The sequence below is a fragment of the Mirounga leonina genome, unplaced genomic scaffold (genome assembly GCF_011800145.1).
Source record: "Mirounga leonina isolate KUSES-001 unplaced genomic scaffold, KU_Mleo_1.0 Mir_165, whole genome shotgun sequence".
NCBI lineage: Eukaryota > Metazoa > Chordata > Mammalia > Carnivora > Phocidae > Mirounga > Mirounga leonina.
Genome location: NW_023270415.1, coordinates 14,969,274 through 14,990,859, shown reverse-complemented (window position 1 = coordinate 14,990,859; position 21,586 = coordinate 14,969,274). Strand labels below are relative to the sequence as shown.

Below are 21,586 nucleotides of genomic sequence, written 5' to 3'. Positions count from 1 at the left end.
TCAAATTACAGTTGACCCTTGAACAACATGGGTGTGAACTGTGTGGGTCCGCTTATATACAGATTTTTTCTGTCAAATAGTCAAATACTGTCAAATACAGTACTTTCTCTTCCTGATGATTTTCTTAATACCATTTTTTCTCTAGCTTACTTTAAGACTACAGTATACAATTCATGTAACATACAAAATATGTGGTAATCAACTGTGTTATCAGCAAGGCTTCCTATAAACAGTAGGCTATTAGTAGTTAAGTTCTGGGTGAGCCAAAAGTTATATACAAATTCCAAACTAGGAGTTTGGCACCCCTAACCTGTACATTGTTCGAGGGCCATCCGTATATAAGATTTTCCTGCAGTGGGTCTCAAGAACCTGCACTTCCAAGAAGCACCTCAATAGTTTAAGTGCCCCAAGGTATACAAACGACTGCTCTAGAATCATTATTTCAATTATTATTCACCAGTGAGGAATGTTCACCAAAATAATTCCCTTGTCTGCACAGACCAAGAAGCCACAAGACATGCAAGTTCACACATAGAAACAAATTGTTGACATTTTACAGAGTTAAGTTCCCACTTTACCTTAATTTCTACATAAGAGCTTTCGATAGTAACCAACATAATTTATTAGAAAAGCTTCTAACTTTATCCCTGCTGCATTTGAAAAGAAATTTAAATGTACTACCTATGGAAAAGTCTGCTAGTTGCCTACTCCTTCCATTTTTTCTTTTCCAAAAATAGGACCCAATTTTCTTTTGTGGTTTGAAACAGAAAACATTCCCCAACCTGTCTTACTCTGTGTGCCCTGTGATCAAATTCTGGCTTATATGATGCAAGCAAAAACAGTGCATAACTTCAGGGAAGTCTCCCTTAAGAGTCCCACAGAGGGTCAATAACGGAGTAAGAAATGAAATTCTGCAGTCAAAATCGAAAAGTCCATGCCTTCCCAACTCTAAGCTGCCTTCCTAAAGTCAAATCCTTACTATACTTTGAACAAGTGCTCTAACTGTACAAATTAAAAAAATGACTCAGGAAAGAGTCTCAGGGAAAAAGTCTATTTTACTTCTCATAAATATGAAATAGTCAAACATTTATTTACAAAAGCTGTTTCAAACTCCTAATACATTTTTGCATAAAATTAATAAAATAGAATTAGTACTAGAGTCCCTCACCAGTTCCTAAGTCTGCTTAGTTATAAATGCACAATTTATGGAACTCTGATGAACACAACTCAATGACCTTTATCCCCTGAGTATGAAGAACAGGCAAATTCAGAGTCAGGATGACCCTTGGGAAAAGAAAATGATGCCCATGTGCCATGAGAGGCCCTGAAGGGAGTTTGCAGGGCTCTGTTTCTTAAGCTAAGTAGTTGGTTTCCTTCAGAGTAAAGCTCCTAAACTCAGAATGTAATATTAAAAGGCATTAAAGAACACCCATCCATACACACCACCCCAATAAAAAGACCCTACACAGAAAAATTACTGTACTCTTACCCTACGCATGGCTTCCTCCTCTTCTTGACGCTTTTCATAATGTGCAAAGTCATCAAAGATTGAGGTGGTATGCTTGAAAGTAGCAATTATTTTAAGCACTTGCTTAGCTTTTTCTAGGGGTACCTCTTGAGTGTCCCTTGAATTGGTGACTGGTTTGTTGTCATTATTTTCTAAGCGAATATGCCGTAATTGGTTATTGGGAACATCTTTGACAAAGATCCATTTAACTTCAAATTTGCCCTTCCACTTATCCTGAGACCAGACACCAGCATAAGCATTATAGTCCACAACAGACTTCATTTCAGCCACTCCACAAAAATGTCCACTGCCATTCACACTGAAGAGTAAATACAGTGGGCCTTTCCCATTCAGGGAACGGTAAGCTGCATCCAAACGCTTATTACCATGCTCAGTACTACACCAGATAGAGTACTTAATTGAACGGTGTATGTCATCCTCAGAATAGCTTTTAATTATAAACACACGTCCATTCTTCAGGTTCCAGTCAAAGTCTTTGGGATTATAATTGTTTATGGCCTTTAGCTTTTCCAGCACTGGATGCACTTCTACGCTAGAAGGTGAAGCACTGACAGGAACAACACCTAAACCAAAGTTTTCACCGCCCACTCCATTGTTCTGGTTGAATCCAGCTCCCCTATTCCGAGGAGCTACCCAGCGATTCTGCAGCTGCTGCTGTTGGGGCTGCACTTGGTGAGGCTGGGCCTGTGGCTGAGGTCCTTGTTGCTGCTGTGGCTGTGGTGGCTGAGGCTGCTGTTGAGGCAGTTGGCTTTGCACCAATGGTGGTGGTTGAATTAATGGCTGAGGCTGCTGGATTATAGTTTGAGGAGGCAGAACTGGTTGGGTTGGTGGAGCCTTTACCACTGACCCCTTTTCATCCCAAGTTCCAATATTCATGTTGTGTTTTATAGGAGGTGGTGGCACAGCAGAACCCCCAATTCCCACATTGCCCTTGGGTTTAAGTTTCGGTTGAGGTTTGGCAGGCTTTCTGGCAATGGCAGCCCAGGAGGTTGGTTTAGGCGCTGCACTGCTAACTGGGGGCACACTATTGGTTGCAATGCTAGTCATACCACTGCTGCTCAAGGCTGTACCTACAGTTTTTGTCACTGCAGCTGTCAGGTCACCACCAATTTTCAGTCCGGTCATGCCTTGCTCAATACTACTAATGCCAGGCACCTTACTCAAAGTATCATTGCCAAATCCAGCCTGTCCGTCTGTAATAGCTCTCCCAAGAGAACTAGGTGGATAGCCATAACTGCTACTATAAGCAGAACTTTGTGTTGATTGTCCCTGAGATCCACTTGTCCCCCATGTAGAGAAATCAGCATTACCAGGAAAAAAGTTAAATCCATGTTGACCAAGAAATGGAGGGGTATTTCCTAATGCCCCAGGTTGACTAAACACACCATCTGGTATATAATGATGTTCTCCATTACTCATTTGTCCATAGGTTGTCAGATACGGCATAGGTTGGTCTCCAGCCGTGGACCATGCTGCTTCCCCAAGAGAATATGGAAATCCAATGGATGGAGCATAGTAACTAGGCATGTATGGATCTGACATTGGTGGATAGCTGTTACTCTGGAAGACAAAAGATCATAATCAGGAGCGAAATATCCTCTGACGAGCAGGGGAAAAAAAGACTCTGAAAGATTAAAATCAAATAGTTTTAAATAAATGAAAAACCGATGTGCCCATTCCAGATAACATAAAAATCTCAAATCCGATTTTATCAAGACAAAGATTTGCTGGTAATTTTATTTTAAAATATTTGTTATAAAATTGCAGGATTTTTCGGGGGGAAGGAGATGGGTAGGATGGGGATAATTTTTAAGAGTCAGATCCTCTGGCACAATTTAAAAATACCATCATTTCCTCAAAAATCTGAATTATAAACTCCACACACATGAATTGATCATTTACAGCCAACTTTATTTTAAGCAGCTGATGTATCCAAAAATTTATATGCAAAGATTAAACAAACCTGTAAGGTATGCCAAATAATAGAGGAACTATAGTATACCTATCTATACGATGGGATCCAATTCAGCAATTAAATTTTGTACTTTTATTAAAATACTCAAACTGAGAAAGAAAATAATGATTCAAGATTATACCAATGGCATGATCTAAATGTTTGTTTTGTTTTGTCTTGCTCGTTTTGAAAAAGAATCAAAACAAAATCCTTACTTACTATGATTTCTTAATGGTGGGATAACAGGTGCCTCTTTTCTTTGTACTCTAATGTCCAAATTTTACCCAATAAAATCACCTTCCTGTTCAGAATTTTAATTTAGAAACAGTGAGTTCCTGTATTTTTTTCCAGAATTACTGCAATTAAATCTTGTTTGTTTTGAATACTAATCATTTAGTAATTTGCCAAAAATGAAGGCACCAAATTCTATTTAAAGAAAAAAAAAACCCAACTTTGTTACTAGCCAATGTAAAAAATAAGATATTTTAAGGATTTATTTTGAAATGGGTTTCTTAGGCCAAAAACATGTCTGAGAATAGATTTTCACTCTGGTTTAGCTGTGATTTTTTAAGTGTTGGACAGACCTTTAGAATGTATAGAATTAAGCAAAATTTTAAAATTAAATCCAGTCAGGGCAACTAGTACTCCCCCTTATAAGGGTGAATACCATTCTAAGGGCTGATAATTCACTTAATATAGAGAGGCATTCTTATCCTAAGTCCCCTGGAGCAAAGTATTTAACTTTTTTTTTCTGTTACTCTCTCAGAACTATGCTGCCACTACTTTCCCATCCAAAAAAGTGTATCAATATAAATATGTAACAGTAACTTCATAAATACTACCTGGAATTCAACTGAAATTTCTTTCAAAGGCCTATCAATGAACACTGAGATATTATCACTATTAAGTTACTTTGACACACCTCACAACTGTTGAAATTGTCCTCTATGAGAAAGTTAATTTAAGATTTTGTCCTCTGAAATGATTCTGATATAACGGATATAAAAATAACTTATGAGAGGGTGGCTGGGTGGCTCAGTTGGTTAAGCGACTGCCTTCGGCTCAGGTCATGATCCTGGAGTCCCGGGATCGAGTCCCACTTCAGGCTCCCTGCTCAGCAGGGAGTCTGCTTCTCCCTCTGACCCTCCCCCTCCCATGTGCTCTCTCTCTCTCTCATTCTCGCTCTCTCAAATAAATAAATAAATAAAATCTTTTAAAAATAAATAAAAAAATAAAAATAACTTATGAGAATCAAATAAAGGTTGCATTTAAATTAATAATTGTGACATAGACTTACTGAGTATTTCCAGCAAAGCTTGGACTTAAAAACAAAAACAACTCTGTCACTTAGTACTAGTTAAAGAAAAAAAGGACTTTTTAAATATACTCAATATATTTTACTATATTCAAAATGGGAAATAAATGGGTTACTGTTTACTAATCTAACTGAACATATTCTTTAACGGTATTACATAATTATTAACTATATTTAAAAATATATTCAAAGAATGCTCACAATATTAGTGTGAAGGAAATAACGAACATTTTTGGAACCACAACAGTACTGGCAACACCACACAGACCAACACTGGAAACACTGACTGCCATATTGAATAAAGAGAAAACCGAGGAAAGCTAACAATCACCAACAACGTTTTTCAAAGAAAAAAATCTTTCAGAAATTAGTAATGATTAAACTTTACTAGCCATGAAGAGTGCACGCGCATGCACACACACACGTGTGTAACCCGATCACTAAATTATTTGCTAAAAATAAAAGTACTCAGAGGGCTTCACACTGACAAGGAGGTCCCCGTGATATAAAACACTTAAAAAGCTTAATAAAAATGAATAGGTCAGCCAATATAACATATATAATAGATTAACATTTTTTTAAAGATATTATTCACTTGAGAGAGTATGCAGGAGAGAGCACTCAGGGGGGAGGGACAGAAGGAGAGGGAGAAGCAGACTCCCCATTGAGCAGGCAGCCTGATGCGGGGCTCGATTCCTGGACCCCAGGATCGTGACCTGAGCCAAAGGCAGACGCTTAACTGACTGAGCCACCCAGGTGCCCGTGATTAACATAGTTTTAAAATGATCTTTTTTCTGAAGTTGCTAAAAAAGATCCTTTTATTACTTTATTATTTATTTCAACCACTTACTGAATTCCTACATTGTGAAAAATACTGATACGTTCATTCTAAAAGAAAACCTACAGTTAAAGAGACACAAAACACAGGGAAGTGAATAAATCCCACATCAGGGAAGAGCAAGAGAGCTGTGCTGTATAGGGAGGTAATCAGTTTCAAAGTCTTAATTTAGAATGCTGGCACTGAAATCTGGACTCAGTACATCCTTACCTGGATGTGAGAGTGGAAAATCAGACCAGGTAGGTTTATTTATTTATTTGAGAGAGTGAGAGAGACCGAGAGAGCACAAGCAGGGGGAGAGGCAGAAGGAGAGGGAGAGGGAGAAGCAGACTCCCCGCTAAGCAGGGAGTCCAATGTGGGGCTCCATCCCAGGACCTGGAGATCATGACCTGAGCCGAAGGCAGATGCTTAACCAACTGAGCCACGCAGGTGCCCCACGGCAGAAAGTTTTTAAAGTTCATTCCTCATAATCAAGTTTTTCCAAATTACACTTCTAACTTACATTGAATTTTTTTTTTTAAAGATTTTATTTACTTATTTGACAGAGAAAGACACAGCAAGAGAAAGAACACAAGCAAGGGGGTTAGGAGAGGGGGAAGAAGGCTTCCCGCTGAGCAGGGAGCCCGATACGGGGCTCGATCCCATGACCCTGAGATCATGACCTGAGATGAAGGCAGTCGCTTAACAACTGAGCCACCCAGACGCCCCATGTTGAATATTCTTATTACACCATCACAAATGCTGAATTTTGCAGTTACCTACCAAGTTCGTAATTTATCTGTATCATCTATATCATAGTAATTCAGAGGTTAGCAAACTAAAGGTCAAAGAGTAAATATTTCAAGCTTTGCAAGCCAAATAATCTCTAGTTGCTGTCAGTCATCTTTCTTTCTTTCTTCTTCTTTTTTTTTTTAACAACCCTTTAAAAAGCTACTAGCTTAGGGTTTTTTCCAAAGAAAACAGGGCATAGACTGGATATGATCCCCAACTAGTTTGTCCACCCTGTTTTAACTGATTATCTAATCTGTACTAATTCCTAAAAAAAGGAGGCCAAAATTCTCTGGGGAATGGGAAAACAAATTCTGCCAACTCTGTTACCTATGGGGCTGGACCAGGCCCAAACTCTTTAGGTTAGCTCCATCAAAGTACTTAACCAGCTTCTAAAGGCAAGGCTTCATTTTGGGTTCTAGTAAGAACAAAGTTATAGGAAACTGAATTTCAGAGTTTCAAAGTAAGATATGGTCAACACATTTTGAATTAGTAGAGCTTCAACTGTAACTGGAAATATTTAAAAATATGTTCTGCTAAATTTAAGACATATTTTTAATTGCTAGCTATACGGAATATCAATCAAAGCAATCTACCTTAGTAGTGAAGAGAAACAAAAGTTCCACTTACTGATGATGGAAAATAACAACTGAAAACTTACTTTCATCTTTTACTTCAAACCTAGTTATAATGAGATATAATCAATGTAACAGTTTATGTTCAAATAATCACTTTAATAGAATACTCATAATTTGGAAACTGGTTATAGTGAAATTTTACTATATTCTTTAAAGATATGCAACCTTTAAACCAAATGATGTAAAATGTTTGAAGTTTCCCTCACAGTCAAAGTACTATTTGGAAGAGGAAAAATTACATCAATACATAAATATATAAAGTGACTAAAAAAAAAAAAAATCAATGAATATAATGAAACATACTTGTAACAACAGATCCACAGACCCTTTACCCACAGCATTAACTTAGAAACACAATCTGGGGAGGCCATTTAACATAAGGTTGAAGCGAAGCCATGAGATGTCTAAACCTTAATCCCAGCCCAGGTACTTATCAGCTATGTGAAAGTAGCCAAGTTACTTAAACTGTGAATTGTTTTCTCACCTACGAAAAGGAAATAAAGATACAGTACCTAAGACACATGAAGTATTCAATCAACAATAGTTATATTTGTTAATACAACTTGCCCCTTTAAAATGTAAATTAATCCCCAAACACAAGATATAATTTCAGACCTATACCAGATCTTAAAGAATAAAAACTCACGGTGTTATGTAGTAGTCAAGGATATGGACTCAATTCTTTAATCTTTTACTTTCTATGTCAGTGATCTCATCAGATCATGTAATTTCTCTAATCCTGACTTCGCTGGTAAAATGAGGATAATACCTGCTGATCTTATCAATTGTAAAGATTTTCTAAAATCTACCGTGCTAACTACAAAGTGCTATATGAAAGTATAGGAGTAAGGCCTTTTACCTTCAGTTTTTAAAATTTTTTTTTAAGATTTTATTTATTTGTCAGAGAGAGAGAGAGAGGGTGCACACACAAGCAGGGGGAGCATCAGGCAGAGGGAGAAGCAGGCTCCTCTCTGAGCAAGGAGCCCAATGAGGGACTCGGTCCCAGGACCCTGGGATCATGATCTGAGCCAAAGGCAGACACTTCACTAAGCCACTCAGACATCCCTAGTTTTTTTTTTTTAATTTGAAATCTAAAATACAGAAAAAATTAAAAGATCCTCATTATAATTTTATTATAATTATTTCTTAGTCTTACGATATACATCAACTGTTTTTCTAATATCTCAAAACTTGAACAAGAAGGTCATGATTACTGCTCTGACTTGAGACATTTTAATACAACTCAATCATAGCTAGTCTTTCACACAGAAACTTAAGATCCATTTTTACTTTCTTTCCAAGAAAGAAGAAGCTATAAATACCCCAGAAGTTCAATTAGAAAGGAAAAGGCGTAATTCACCAATAAAAGCATTTCCATACAGAGAAAAACAAAAACTGTTTTCTATTAAGAACTTGAGGTACTTCAAACTCCAGAACAGTTTAGAATACTTTTAATGCTTATGTGTATTTTCTTCTAAAACTTTAAAATTATTATTATACTTTTTAAAAAGTATACCCTACACATATCTAATCACAAGGATGTCACCAAAAAATGTATTATACGTGGTACCCAGTTAACCTAAATATTTCAACTGTAATTCTTTGTTCCCTAATTCTAGCAGATAAAGCAATCCATTAATTCAACACTTAATAAATGCCTACTATGTGCCAGATACAGTGCCAGTCACTGGAGACAAAAAGATGAAGAACATGGACTCTGACCTGGAACACTTCCCAGGTCTAATGGGAAAGACACATATACCCTGAAATTTGATAGGTACTGTAATGGAAGTACAAGCAAAGCAAAACAACCACTCTAGTACAAAGAGCAGGGAAGCAAGTAACTGGGAGAATCAGAAGAGACTTCATCAAGGGATAGATATAGGAGTGAGTGTGTGTACAGATCATACAAAGAGTGAGATCATGAAAGAAAATATTCAGAAAATATTTATATTCTTAGAAAATAGTGACTCCTATATCCTCAAGCAAACTGGAGAAAGTTGACCAAAGACAAGGCAGGGAGGGAAATGGAGCAATTTTAAGGGCACTCATAGAACAAATGTATCCACTGTTGTGAAGCTGTGGTAACTCTTTAACATGACAGTGGCACAGACTTGGACTTTAAGAAGATTGCTGAGTGGCAATATAGAATTACTAGTTAGAAAATCACTCCAACAGGCAGAGATAATGAAAACCTTAACTAAGGGCAGTGATGGCCAGGACGATAAGTAACAAAATTCAAAGTATTTTTTACTTTCTTAGTTCTCTATTCCACTTCTCTGACAAACATGGCTAGGAATTTATTTTCCCATATAGACAAGCAGACAAGCTCAAACTTCTTTTTCCAAGTTATTCTTCAAATTTATATGCACAAATTACACGGCATCTTTAACAGTACCATTTAAACCTAAATCTTCCAATCAACTTAATTACCCGATTATTCTGAGGAACTTTAGAGAACTAATTTTAAGACCTGAAGGATGAACAGTTACTTTTCAAATAACTATAAAAATTATCCCTTAAGAAACTGAGCACTAGAAAATAGAACATGTTACCACTGAAGGCCAACAACCTGTTTTTAAAGTATCCCTGGATTTGATCTGAATTAGATCTAAAGTATAAAAAACAATTTAAGTCATTAGCCAAAAAATTAAACACTTTTCCAGACAAAAGATTCATTTTCTTATTCACAATATTAAAATCAGATGAAGGAATTTAATTTAAAGACATACTACACATTTAATTGAAAAATTTTTTAATTGAACATTGAACTATAAATGCTTACATAATTTTAATATGTTACTAATGGGGCGCCTGGGTGGCTCAGTCGTTAAGAGTCTGCCTTCGGCTCAGGTCATGGACCCAGGGTCCTGGGATTGAGCCCCACCTCGGGTTCCCTGCTAGGCAGGAAGCCTGCTTCTCCCTCTCCCACTCCCCCTGCTTGTGTTCCCTCTCTCTCGCTGTGTGTCTCTCTGTCAAATAAATAAAATCTTTAAAAAATAAAATAAAATAAATAATATGTAACTAATTACTTGAGATATTTCACCAATATTTCTAGTTTTCACTAACCTGCTTTAAAAGGTCAATTTTAAAAAATTTTCCCTTTTATCTAGGTGTTATGAGTAACTTGAAGTCTTATACAAATCATCCCTAAGATTTCAGATAATTTTCAATTTTTCTCTCCAATAAACCCAGTTTTCAACATTCTATAGTGTGAGTACTCCTTCAAAGGTAAATAATATGTGCTCTGGTTACAGATAATTATTTTTAGTATTACAGAAAGCTAATTGCTAAAAACCTATTCGTTAGTACTGACAAGGAGAGGGAGGAGAGTACAGCCTTAGTGGCATCAAATTTTAAAAATTCTCTTTAAATAGCACATGAATATATATTCAAATATCATAAAAAACCTATTAATAGAAAGCATACGACTTTCTATTTAAACATCATATTAAAACAAATCTTTTTTAGATTATTTTTGTCCCAAAATAAGGAAACTTTTATAAATACAATTTAAAAATTGGGTTCACTAAACAAATCTCTTCTACTGTTAGAAAATGACAGTTTTCTGACACTTTCAAAGTTTTTTTTTACAAGTGCCATCTTAGGCAGAATTCCAACATATAAAACAGATAAAAAGCAGAGCACAGCTCTGGTTGCTTCAGGGGATGGGATCAAGAGTACTCTCCCCTGGTTTTCCCTAGGCAGACCTGAAGCACCTCTGTGGAATGCCAAAAAAACAATCTTCTAAGCCCCCGTGACAAATAAATTATATAATCTGTTACCACGTAAAACAAGAGAATTCTTACTGGTTACAATTCTCAAACATTTACATTCCATTAAAATTCCTTGAAAACAGAGGTTGTTTGAAAACAACAGGATCTTTGTAACTATATCCTTGTCTTAGAAAATCATTTTACACTGTAACACATAAAGTATGAAATCAAGTAGCAAAATTCAATTATTTAATATTTAAAACAATTTCCCAAACTTATCTGATCATGAAGACCTTTCTGAGAAAATATCTACTATACTTCATAATATCAGAATGTCTAAAAAAAAGTTGGAAACACTGCCATAAGAGATGTTAACTGAGATTACTGTATGGGCCCAAATAATAGGATACTGAACATTTCTTTTAAAACTTGCACTGCAATTCAAAACAATGATCTCCCTAATTTCCAGTTATACATTTCTTTCACAACCTTTAAGTGCAAAGTAAATCTGTTACCAAGATCATAAAGTTAGATAATATAAGTATGAAATAATTTTTTCATTCTTTTATGAGCAGCCAAACATTCATAGATTTTATAAACCGTTTTTATTCTTTCTCACTTATTTCCTCCCAATACAAGCTAGGAATGTAGATCAACAGACAGAAGTGGGTGGTTAACGAGAAATGACCAAGGGGTAGATCAGGTTGAACAGAACCATGGCTCTCCACACTCCTAAAAACAATCCTACATACCACAAATTGGGAACTACTTCTTTTCAAACTTTCCCTACAACTCTAAAGGCCTACAATGATAGGCCTTTTACAGTTTAAAAAAAATCTAGAAGTTAAGATTTCATGGTTCATTTTTCATATACCTTTTTTTAAGCAAAACAACAAAAGCAGTTTTAATATTCTTTCCCAAAAAACTGGTTAATAATAAAAGTTTATTTTTTTAATTTACATTAACAAATGAATGCAGAAACAGTATATAGAGACCAAAGAATACTCTTTCATTTTTCAATGCTTAAATCTAAATTATACCTGTATACAAACTCAATTATCTGTGAAAAATCTAAACACAAAAGAACCTCAAAAGTCACCAGTTTATTTGATTTTATGAAATTCTCCAAGCCTACAACATAGAAGGCAAGCGTGTTTATAAATCTATTCCCTACGTTAACTGGCTGTATTAAAACTTTAATTCTCAATGAAATTCAAACTGGAATACCTTATAAAAGAGAAAACACTACATTTAACCAGAATTTCAGGCATAATTACTCCTTTCCCACAAACGTGTAGCTAATTAAATCTTGTAATTTGCTTTGGCTATGAAGATACGGCAGCAACATTAAAAGGTTAAATTCTTGGGCGCCTGGGTGGCTCAGTTGGTTAAGCGACTGCCTTCGGCTCAGGTCACAATCCTGGAGTCCCAGGATCGAGTCCCACATCGGGCTCCCTGCTCAGCGGGGAGTCTGCTTCTCCCTCTGACCCTCCTCCCTCTCATGCTCTCTGTCTCTCATTCTCTCTCTCGCAAATAAATAAATAAAATCTTTAAAAAAAAAAAAGGTTAAATTCTTTCAAAATTTAAAAAAAAAAAAAGTCTACCATACCATATACAAATAATGTCCATCTTAAAATTTTTATATTTCACAATCTAGTTGCAGCCACCTAGAATTTCCAAAGAATTCTCCTGTACCACAAACCTGCAACTGTTACTCAGTATTATGCAGGCACACTAGATTGATACATGTCATGGTTAGCCTCAATTAAAATATCTATTTGAAAAATCCATTAATACTAATGTAAGTTTAATTTCCTAAATATGGGACTGTCAGACTTACCTGATTTGTCTGGCTACTTAAGTATGGCTCAAAATCATCATCATTTACAGCATCTTTTTGATGAATCGAACCGTTTTGTACTGAAACTAAAAAATATGTTTATATTAGATGTGTGGTAATTATCTTTATGAAACTGACAGAATAACCTAACATTTTCAATATTTTTTGACCAACTCAGAAAAAGTTATCCTGAGTTGTTCTTTTTGTTAAAAATTTAACTTAATATAGGTACAAATATTTATGTGCAACCAAAAACTTACAAATCTTGTATATACCCAAGATTACATAAACTATATATACACTTCCCATTACCAAAAACATAATGTAAATATCTCACTTTCAACATTGTTGCAAACAGTTAAATTGTTGGAAGGGTTCCCTGATACTATATTTGAATCTAAAATAAACACTTCAAATAGTATTGTAGACAATCGATTGCTGAATGTTCTCTACCTTTGTTAAATCTCTATATAATTTAGTACAAGAAAGGTAAATAAAAAATGAAATAACTTTCCTTGGTAACTTAAGTTAGAGTAAATGTCTTAAGTGTTCCCAGTTAAAGAAAGTGGCTAAAATTCATTGAAGCAGTTATCACAAGGAATAAATTATAAAAAATCTAAATAAAAAGGCCCCTAATTCTAAACCAAAAAATTACAAAAACTTTCACTTGAAAGTACAAATGAAGACACTAAAGATAACCATGATTATTCTTCAAACACATAAGAAAACCAGAGAATAATTTATAATGCTGTATTTGTTCAGAGATCATTTCCCAAAATGCTTTATAAAGTTGTTATTCTCTGAATGCAGTCTCAGAGTGCTTTTGAGCACAGACTAGAAGTAAAGTCCTGGGTTTGAATCCCAAGTCTAACAATGAGAAGCGGGGTGATCTCTAGTTAGTGGCTTAGTCTCTCTAACTCTACTTCTCTGTTCAAGGAGGTAATTAACAGTACCTACCTCATTTCATCTGAGGATTCAAAGACAGTATTCAATAATCCTGGCTATTATTATTACATAAAATATTATAAGATCCAAAAAGACTAAAAATTACTTTAGGACCACATAAACAGAAGCTTTACAAGGCTAACACTTGATATGATGACACTGCCTAAATATACTATTCTACTTTTGAAACACGTGAGATGAAAAAAGCTGAAAGTTTCTTATGTTTGTTGACTAATCCCTTAGAAACAAAAACAAAAAAAACCCTTTCAGAATCTGAAAATTCCCTGCTTAAAAATACAGTGTCACAGTTATTATAAATTAAGGCTGGGGGCAATGAATTTAAGTTGTGTGTTCCTCTAGAGCATCATCACATTTTTATTTTCCCTAATTTTCCAAGAGTTTAGATCACCAAAAATGTAATTATTACAAGCTGACAGTGGCATGGGAGCAAAGATAGGTGAAATCCCTTCACTCTTTGCCACTAATGATCACTCAAAGAAATGATACTACTCTGTGAAGCCTTCAAAGTAGACCTCTTATGGTACTACATTGCCCTCAAATCACAAGAGCAACACGAAGGTCACCTTGATCTTGGCTCCACTGAGATGGTTTAACTGTATTTGGTAAGGATTCCAAGAACCAGAGTTGAGCTAAATGTGCTCCCTACAATTTAAATATATAACAGCTACTAGAAACAAAAATAAAGAGAAGGGTACCTTAGGTTTTTTCTGGTGGGCTAATCATTTCAGCCCAAGAGATTCTAACATGTCCTTCACCACTGGCTTTACCACCCCTTTATCAAAGGTGGTTATGCATGGTCTATTACCTCTGGAAAAAAAAAAAAATCCTCACTACACTACTGGACTATGATACTAGTATATGTTATTATCTTAAACAGCTACCCATTTCAAAATCACAACTATCTATTTCTTGTATTCATCAGATTCTCAGAAATTTAGTCCATGCTGCTAATAATAGTAAAAAGTACCCACTTAAAATCTGTCTAAATCTATATTATGGTGCTACTCTTACTCATTTCCTCTGTTCTATTCTTTATCTTCTAATTCTAAGATGCTGAGACTAAGAACAAAATATTCTCATGCACTAAGTAAATATACAGTCTACGGTCTGTGCATAAATGATGCATAAATATGTCTAAAAAGTTCTAAAAGATTATTCAAGGAGTACGTCAATCTAAGGAAAAAATATTTAATTGAAAGTATTTCATGAATACTAACAAGCAATTTGCATTAAATTAGAATCTGAATAAGAGGCTAGCCCTTGAATTTCAGAAGCATACCTTTCCTTAAGAAATTTAACTGTCTTTAAAGACTTTAGTTTTTGAACATTACTTAATGACAATCTAACGTCTTGGAGACTGAAAGCCATTAAATAGCAAAGATATCCAAGCCAGTCCCATAGTCTGTACAAGTTCTTCAGGGAAAAAAGAACAGATGACTTACATGATTCTTCGCCTGTTTCCTCTGCTCTATGAAGCAGAGTCAAATCAAGATAGAACATGGGCCTTAGGAGCCAGGTGATTCTTTGCTCTGGTCCTGACTACATCAAGTTAGGAAAGTCAACAGATCTGTGCATCATGTTTTCCCACCTACAAAAACAGCGACAATACCATATACCCTCTATCTCCTTAAAGGAATGTTTTGAGGATTAATAATAAAATGAAGCCTAAAATGACAATAAAGTGCTTTGCAATCATTTCCAGAGGGAGTGTGGAGACAGGATACAAAAGAACACTGCCAAAACACTGCATTTTCCACTACTTTTCTGAAACACTAAAATACAGCCAAATTCATCCTAATTCTTTTAAACTGCAATTTTACCAAACAATTCTGTCTCTCTGTTGGGAAGGGGTGGGGGGAAGAGAGGAGGGAAAAGATAAATTCCTTTCCATATATTCGTCTATTTATACACTTAAGGCACAGGAGGAAGCTGGTAGCAAGGCTGCTAGGAGTACAGGATCTGACACTTTTATCTGTGGTGCCTGCAGGGAAAGGAGAGGTACCCTTTTATTCTGGCAAGCAAAAATTCTGGTTATTAATAAATAAAAGTGATATAAAATCAGTTTCAAATTATGAACCAATAAAAATAAATAAATTATGGACCAATACTTAAATTATCCTTAAATTTCTACTATCCTTCAGTACTACCCTAGCCAAGGATAATAAAGAGTTCTAATAGTTAACATAAGGAAAATCTATTAACTAAAAAGAACTCAAACTTACAAAAAAAGAAAACCTAGAATTATTACTTATACTACGAAAGCATTTTTGCCTTACAAAGAGATTGATATAGAATTCCTTTAAAATTTTAGCTGTTAGTGCACTTAAATCCTTAAGGATATACAGGAAAAAACTTAGAAAATCAAAGACACTAAGACAGGTGTTAGGCTCACAGTGTCAAATGAAGATAATTCAGAAAGGAAATACAGCATCTCTGAAATTAAGTCATCTGAAAAGTATTATGCTTTCACAACTTCGACAACTCCTCAGCGACATGTATTTTTCATGTTTGAGAAGTTGAATTCAAGTTTAATACTCAATATTCTTAGAATATTCAGGCTGTAGTTCAAGAAAAATAACTGCTTTCTGCTTCACAAAAGTAAACAGAACTGTAAAACAGTTTTACTGGCTTGAAAACCAAGTCAGCTAAGGCACGGTAGTTTTTCTCAAACACACACATAGCTACTTGTATCAGTTCACTGCAGGTGCTGCCTTCGCCTTGTAATTCTCCCTGCAGGGGCATAAAAATACAAGTGACGTATATGTGTATTTGTGCACTTGCAGCATCTACCATTTTAAAGCATCTTAAATGATTACCAATACTCTTAGGCCAGGAGAGTTTTTCCTCCTGCCATGTCTTAGGCAACAGTCTCCCTGCACCTTGAAAATAGATGAGGTGAGGAAGGTGAAAATAAATCCAGCAAATAAAATGGCAACTAGAGCAGTGGACTACTGTAATTGTAATTCTTCATAACATACAATAGGATTTACAGCTAGAATTATCACTTTTATTTTGTAGATAGAGGGGAAATTCTGACCAAAAGGTGCAATGTGTTCAAGCTCACTTGGCAAGTCAGTAGCCACAGGAAGTATTAGAACACAGGTCTCCTAGGAATCCCAGTCCATCGTTCTATCCATGGATAAAACTATGAATGGAACAATAAGGGTGAAAGAAAGAAAATTTCTTGGAATAAAGAGCTATCCAAATAAATACTCTGTGTGTGTCTAGATACATCTAAAAAAGGCTATGCTGATGGATCAAAAAAATTTTAACCCAAAAAATACTTACTTATAAATGTCAATATGCAATTATTGTCATAGATAACTTATATCTGTATCAGGGATATCACTAGGACATACCTAAGGGAAATGACTATATCACAATCAAACTTAACAGTAACTCAGTAATGGCTTACAATGCTGTAGATGCTTTATTCTGTTTTGTCAAACAAGTAAGTACTTCATTGAACTTGCATACTTACCTTAAAGCAGGTAACACAAAACACTTAGCATTTCAAATAGCCTTGCAAAGTGCCACCTCCCCACAGATCTAGGATAAAATAATTTATGCTAGGCAATAATGACCACAGATTTCATATATCTCCAAGTCTATATACTTCCTCATGAGCAAACTAGCAAAAAAAAAATTAATGGATCACTCTTTTGAAATTTACAATATTTTAAAACATTTAAAATAAACAGTATCAAACTCTGAGGTTTATGCTTACAACGGAAAATAATCCTAAAATTGAACTTTTAACTGTAAAAACTAAAACTTCTAAATGTGTATATACTCCCCCAAAATACATCTTTAATCAAAACAATAAATTTATACTACCTGATACAGTGCCATTTATCTGGTATGTACAAATTCTCAAACTGTACAACTCAAAATTAACTGACCTGAGTACTCAGAACCTATTCTTTTCAAATTTGCAAAGGCAAATAAAAACCCTAAGAATATAAAGAGCACCAATAAAGACCTTGAACTTACATCTAAAAAGCTACTATACCTCTTATTTTCTAGGTAATACTTTACTAACTGAAATAAAAAACAGGAAGCATAATTCTATTTAGTCTAATTTCAGGCCCTATTACAAAATGTTATAAATCTATAATTCACTGTAATGTTAATTGGCACTGTCCCAAGAAAGCAGTTATTGTTCTATACTTACTAATGTCACATGATTAATGTCATAATGTTTCAGTCAGTTGACTGTATTGTTCCATATTAATAGACACAAAAAACATTTTTTTTTAAAATGCTTTACTTTCAATGGTTTTTTGGGGTTTTTTTTTTTAACTGAAGAGTAAAATCATATAGCCAGAGCAGAAACCTCACAAATTATTTCCTTCCCAGTCCTTTCTAAAATACCAGATTGAGTCCTTGCAATCAGGGCTGCACAGCACGATGACATGCCTGTTCAGTTTTGATCTCTCTCATGTTTTAACTGACTTCACTAGAACCAGTGGTTAACAGTACAGTTTTCACTAATGTGACATGGAATACAACTTGAGTTGCATTTTTTAACATAACCCCGCAATGTCGAACAAAATGTCCACTTATCTGCACGCATTTGGAGAAATTTTTGTGGTAGAAGTTACATAATACAGATAAACTGCAAAATTAAAGAAATGTCACCACATTTATAATACCTCCTTAACTGAAATACAACTAAGAAAACTTTTTGTGTATAGTTTGGTTTCTAAAAAAGTAGCTTCAAAGCAAGGAACTACCGAAGTTTTGGGTAGCATTTGGCTGGTTTGGCCGTGATGAGTGTTTCTCTAAACATACATTTCAAAACAAACAAAAAACTGGAGAAAAACAAAAAAGGCCCTGGCCAAGTCTAAAAGTGACATCAGACGAACATTAGCAGATAAGATAAAAATACTCAAACTCACCTTTATTTCCTTGCCCTTTAGGTCTCTGCGCAGCAAGACGAAAGAGGTGGTAATGAGAAGAAAAAAGAGAGAGAGAGAGAAAGTGCGTTAATCAAAGACCTTATCAAAGACAAGTTATTTTCAACAATCCGCGTAGGAGGAAAACCCACCACATCCTCCATAGCCTCCAATTTCCCAACCACCCCCAGTCTTTAAACCTCCCACCCGCCACTCGAAATCCGTCTCCCAGAGGTCGCCTGGTCTCAGCCCCACGTCGGCCGCCCTCCGATTGCCCTAAGGCCCCTAGGAGCGGTCGTTCCCCCACCCAGCGCGGCTCCGCAGCCGCCCGTCTCGGCCGCAGGCTCCCGGGCAGGGCGCACGCCCCGGCCCGGGCGGCAGGACCGCAGCAACTTGCGCCCGAGGCACCGTTATGGGGCCGGCAGCGGCGGCGACGGGGAGGAGCCGAAGCCCCACGCGAGGGTGGAGCTCCAGGGCTCGGGCCTTCGCCGAGCCTGAGGCCTCTGCTCCCTCACCTGATCCACGCTAGTGGCTGACATTCTTCACCGCAACCCGAGAGCTGCTGCCGCTGCCGCCGCCGCCGCCGCCGCCTTCGCCGCCGCTTGGGCCTCTCCCCGTGCACTCACAGCAGTTGGCTGCCGCCCTCCGCCGAGTGACTGATCCAGCCGCCGCCGCTGCCGCCGCTCGTTCAGAAGCCAGAAAGAGGGCCTCGCGCTCGGGGGTCCGTGGAAGGGGCCCTTCTTTTCGGCGTGCAGGCTCCTCTTCCCCCTCTCGCTCTTCGCTCCTCGGGTCCACAATGGCGGACAGACTCCCTAGTCTCACTTCCGCTCCGAGCCTCCCTGACCTTCCGCTCTCCACTCTGACGTCCCTGCTCACCTCGCTCTTCCTCCCCCACCCGCGCGCCCGCCAGCCACCGACCTTGGCTCCGCCTGCGCATCGCCACGTCACCGGAGACGGGCACCGCCGGTCGGCCCCTGGACGCATGCGCCGGGGAGGGAGTGCGCGTGTGCGGCGGCGAGCGCCGCCTTCCAGGGACGCTTCGGTGGCTTCCTTCTGTGCGACTCCCGGGATGCAGGGCGCGCGGCGGGCGGAGGCAGCGGGAAGCGGGCCCGAGCGGGATGCCCTCGCACGATGGGCAGGAGGAGGCCTGGGCGGGAGGCGGCGGCTGCCTGGGAGTAGAGCAGTGCCGGCGGCGCGCTCCTGGTGGCGGAGCGGACCTTGGTGGGTTGCAGCGTCGCAGCCGCACCGCGTGAGCGAGCAACGGTGGCCGGGCCTCCTCCAGAGCCTCCTGAGGCCATCCAAGGCCACGTGGGCGGCCGGGTTAGTCAACCGCCCTCGGGACAGAGATGCTGGGCCTTCCGCACAAGCCAGCACGTGCAGCGAAAGTGGCTGGCTTAGAGCTTTGGGCACTGAAGCAGAGAGGAGGTGCGCCCGCCAAGTGCCCGTTCTCACCAAACCCCAGGCACATGCTCGGAGTAACTCATAATTAATCCATAACCTCTGGAGTCGAATTTACCACCCAGTTCCTGCACTTGTGTCCCCCTCCCGTAATGTTACCATCTCAGGAAACATACACATAGTTACAGGTTTTTCAGTCCTAAAAGTTAGTTTCAAAAGAAACTGGTTAAGTTACTTTCTGCAAACTGGCAAAACCAAAGCAGCCGATTTGCAACATTTTGAAAGTTTTGTTGAAATAACATTTTTGCAATAAAGGCAAAGATTCCTTGCCTAACAGGTGTGACGTGGACTCTAAAAAAAGAAATAATTTAGATGACTAAATCCTTGCTTTACTTCAAAGCCATCAGATAAGTAATAATTGAGAAAGTATAAAATTGTTGAATTATGGGATTCATTTTGTGTTTCACGATGCAACAGTATTTTAGAAGCACTGAGAAATAGAACTGAAACTTATCTTGAGAGTCCACTGCTTCATATAAATCACCAAGAGGCATTTTTCAGATCTGGTCAGCTTCCCATGCTCTCTCATTTTGCCACAGGGCCCAGGGACTCGGCCGGATTTTTGGCTCAGGCTGAACACTCTTGCCACTTCCCAAGACTTCTCCCACCCTTCCAGTTCTTGTTCTCAGTCTCTCCAGTCTACCCATCCTCCACTCCTTACAGTGTGAAAGAGTTTGCTACTACATTCTATGAGTGGGGAGAGAGTATACAAGAGGAAGCTTGTGAAATCTTGCAGGCCTTGTCCTTAATTATCTTTGTTAAAAAACCGTGGCTTTGGAATCCAATCTATCTGAGTTTGAATTCTGGCTGGGCTAGAATTAGTTGCATAACATTGGGAAAGTTACTGAATTTTTCTAAGCCTTAGTTTCCTGATTACTAAAGTAAGGTCAGATATGTACAATTCCTGGCAAAAAAAAGCTTTCAACAAGCATGGCTAGTTTGGGGTTTCTTTGCTAAATAATTACCAGAATGGTGGTAATACTTCATGTTCATTGAGTGTTCATTATGTGTCAGGCACTGTAATAATGATTCAAATCCTCACACCATCCTTGTGTGTTAGTTCTGTTACAAAAACTGGCACACAATAAGGTTAAGAAACACACCCAAAATAACACAGCTAGTTACAGAGAGCCAGGATTTAAACACAGGCCTCCTGGCTGTGTTTAGCTCCAGAGTTTGTATTCTACCCACCATAAAACACTGCCTAATGACATAATGTTTGATGAGCTTCTGTTTTCTTTTATTCCTGCTTTTCAATAGTCTCCTTCCTTGCTTCTTGCCATTTCTAGCACTGAGGTCTGAACTTGCAGAATGGAGTGGTAACTACCATGAAATATATAAGCCCATTTAATTTAGTATTAAATTAAATTTTGAAGTACATTAAGGAGACTACCTAAAATCATTTCCAATGCCTCCAGGAGTATGCAAAGGAAATTTTGGAAAATGCTGCTCTGGAGTTCTGTTTCTAGACAAAATTTCACTTTTCTACAAGGCCACCGGTTTATCAGGCTCTTGGTAAAAAAAACACTGTTCAAAGCTTGGAAAGGGGAGGGTAGGTTGGGTTTCAGCCCCCATTTACCCATCAGCCATCTTGGTGCCTTACCCAGTGGACTTCTACTCTGTATAACTCTAAGCAGTGGCCCTATACTTCTGCATGACTTTTTGTA

General features: G+C 37.7%; 2 protein-coding genes across 8 annotated transcripts in view; one reads left to right on the top strand and one right to left on the bottom strand.

The window, feature by feature from the left end:
• The window catches only part of YTHDF3 (YTH N6-methyladenosine RNA binding protein 3), a 40,445-nt gene extending 21,123 nt beyond the window's left edge, over positions 1–19,322 (bottom strand). Inside the window, exons 1-5 of one of the 7 annotated variants that reach the window (XM_035011232.1) lie at positions 19,088–19,290; positions 18,465–18,489; positions 15,006–15,151; positions 12,598–12,683; positions 1,490–3,088 (exon numbers count right to left, since the gene is read on the bottom strand). In XM_035011232.1, coding sequence (XP_034867123.1) covers positions 1,490–3,088; positions 12,598–12,683; positions 15,006–15,063 — 1,743 coding nt within the window. In that variant the 5' untranslated portion in view covers positions 15,064–15,151; positions 18,465–18,489; positions 19,088–19,290. Of the gene's footprint in view, positions 1–1,489; positions 3,089–12,597; positions 12,684–15,005; positions 16,259–17,044; positions 17,060–18,464; positions 18,490–18,768; positions 18,889–18,976 lie in introns of those variants that run through there. The other 6 variants (XM_035011230.1, XM_035011231.1, XM_035011234.1 and 3 more) reach the window with 6 other exon arrangements.
• A 76-nt stretch (positions 19,323–19,398) lies between these two features.
• LOC118014865 lies at positions 19,399–21,178 on the top strand. Its single transcript, XM_035011239.1, has one exon. It carries the CDS (start codon positions 19,444–19,446, stop codon positions 19,945–19,947), a length of 504 nt encoding a protein of 167 aa, XP_034867130.1. The 5' UTR covers positions 19,399–19,443; the 3' UTR covers positions 19,948–21,178.
• Positions 21,179–21,586: the final 408 nt, after the last annotated feature.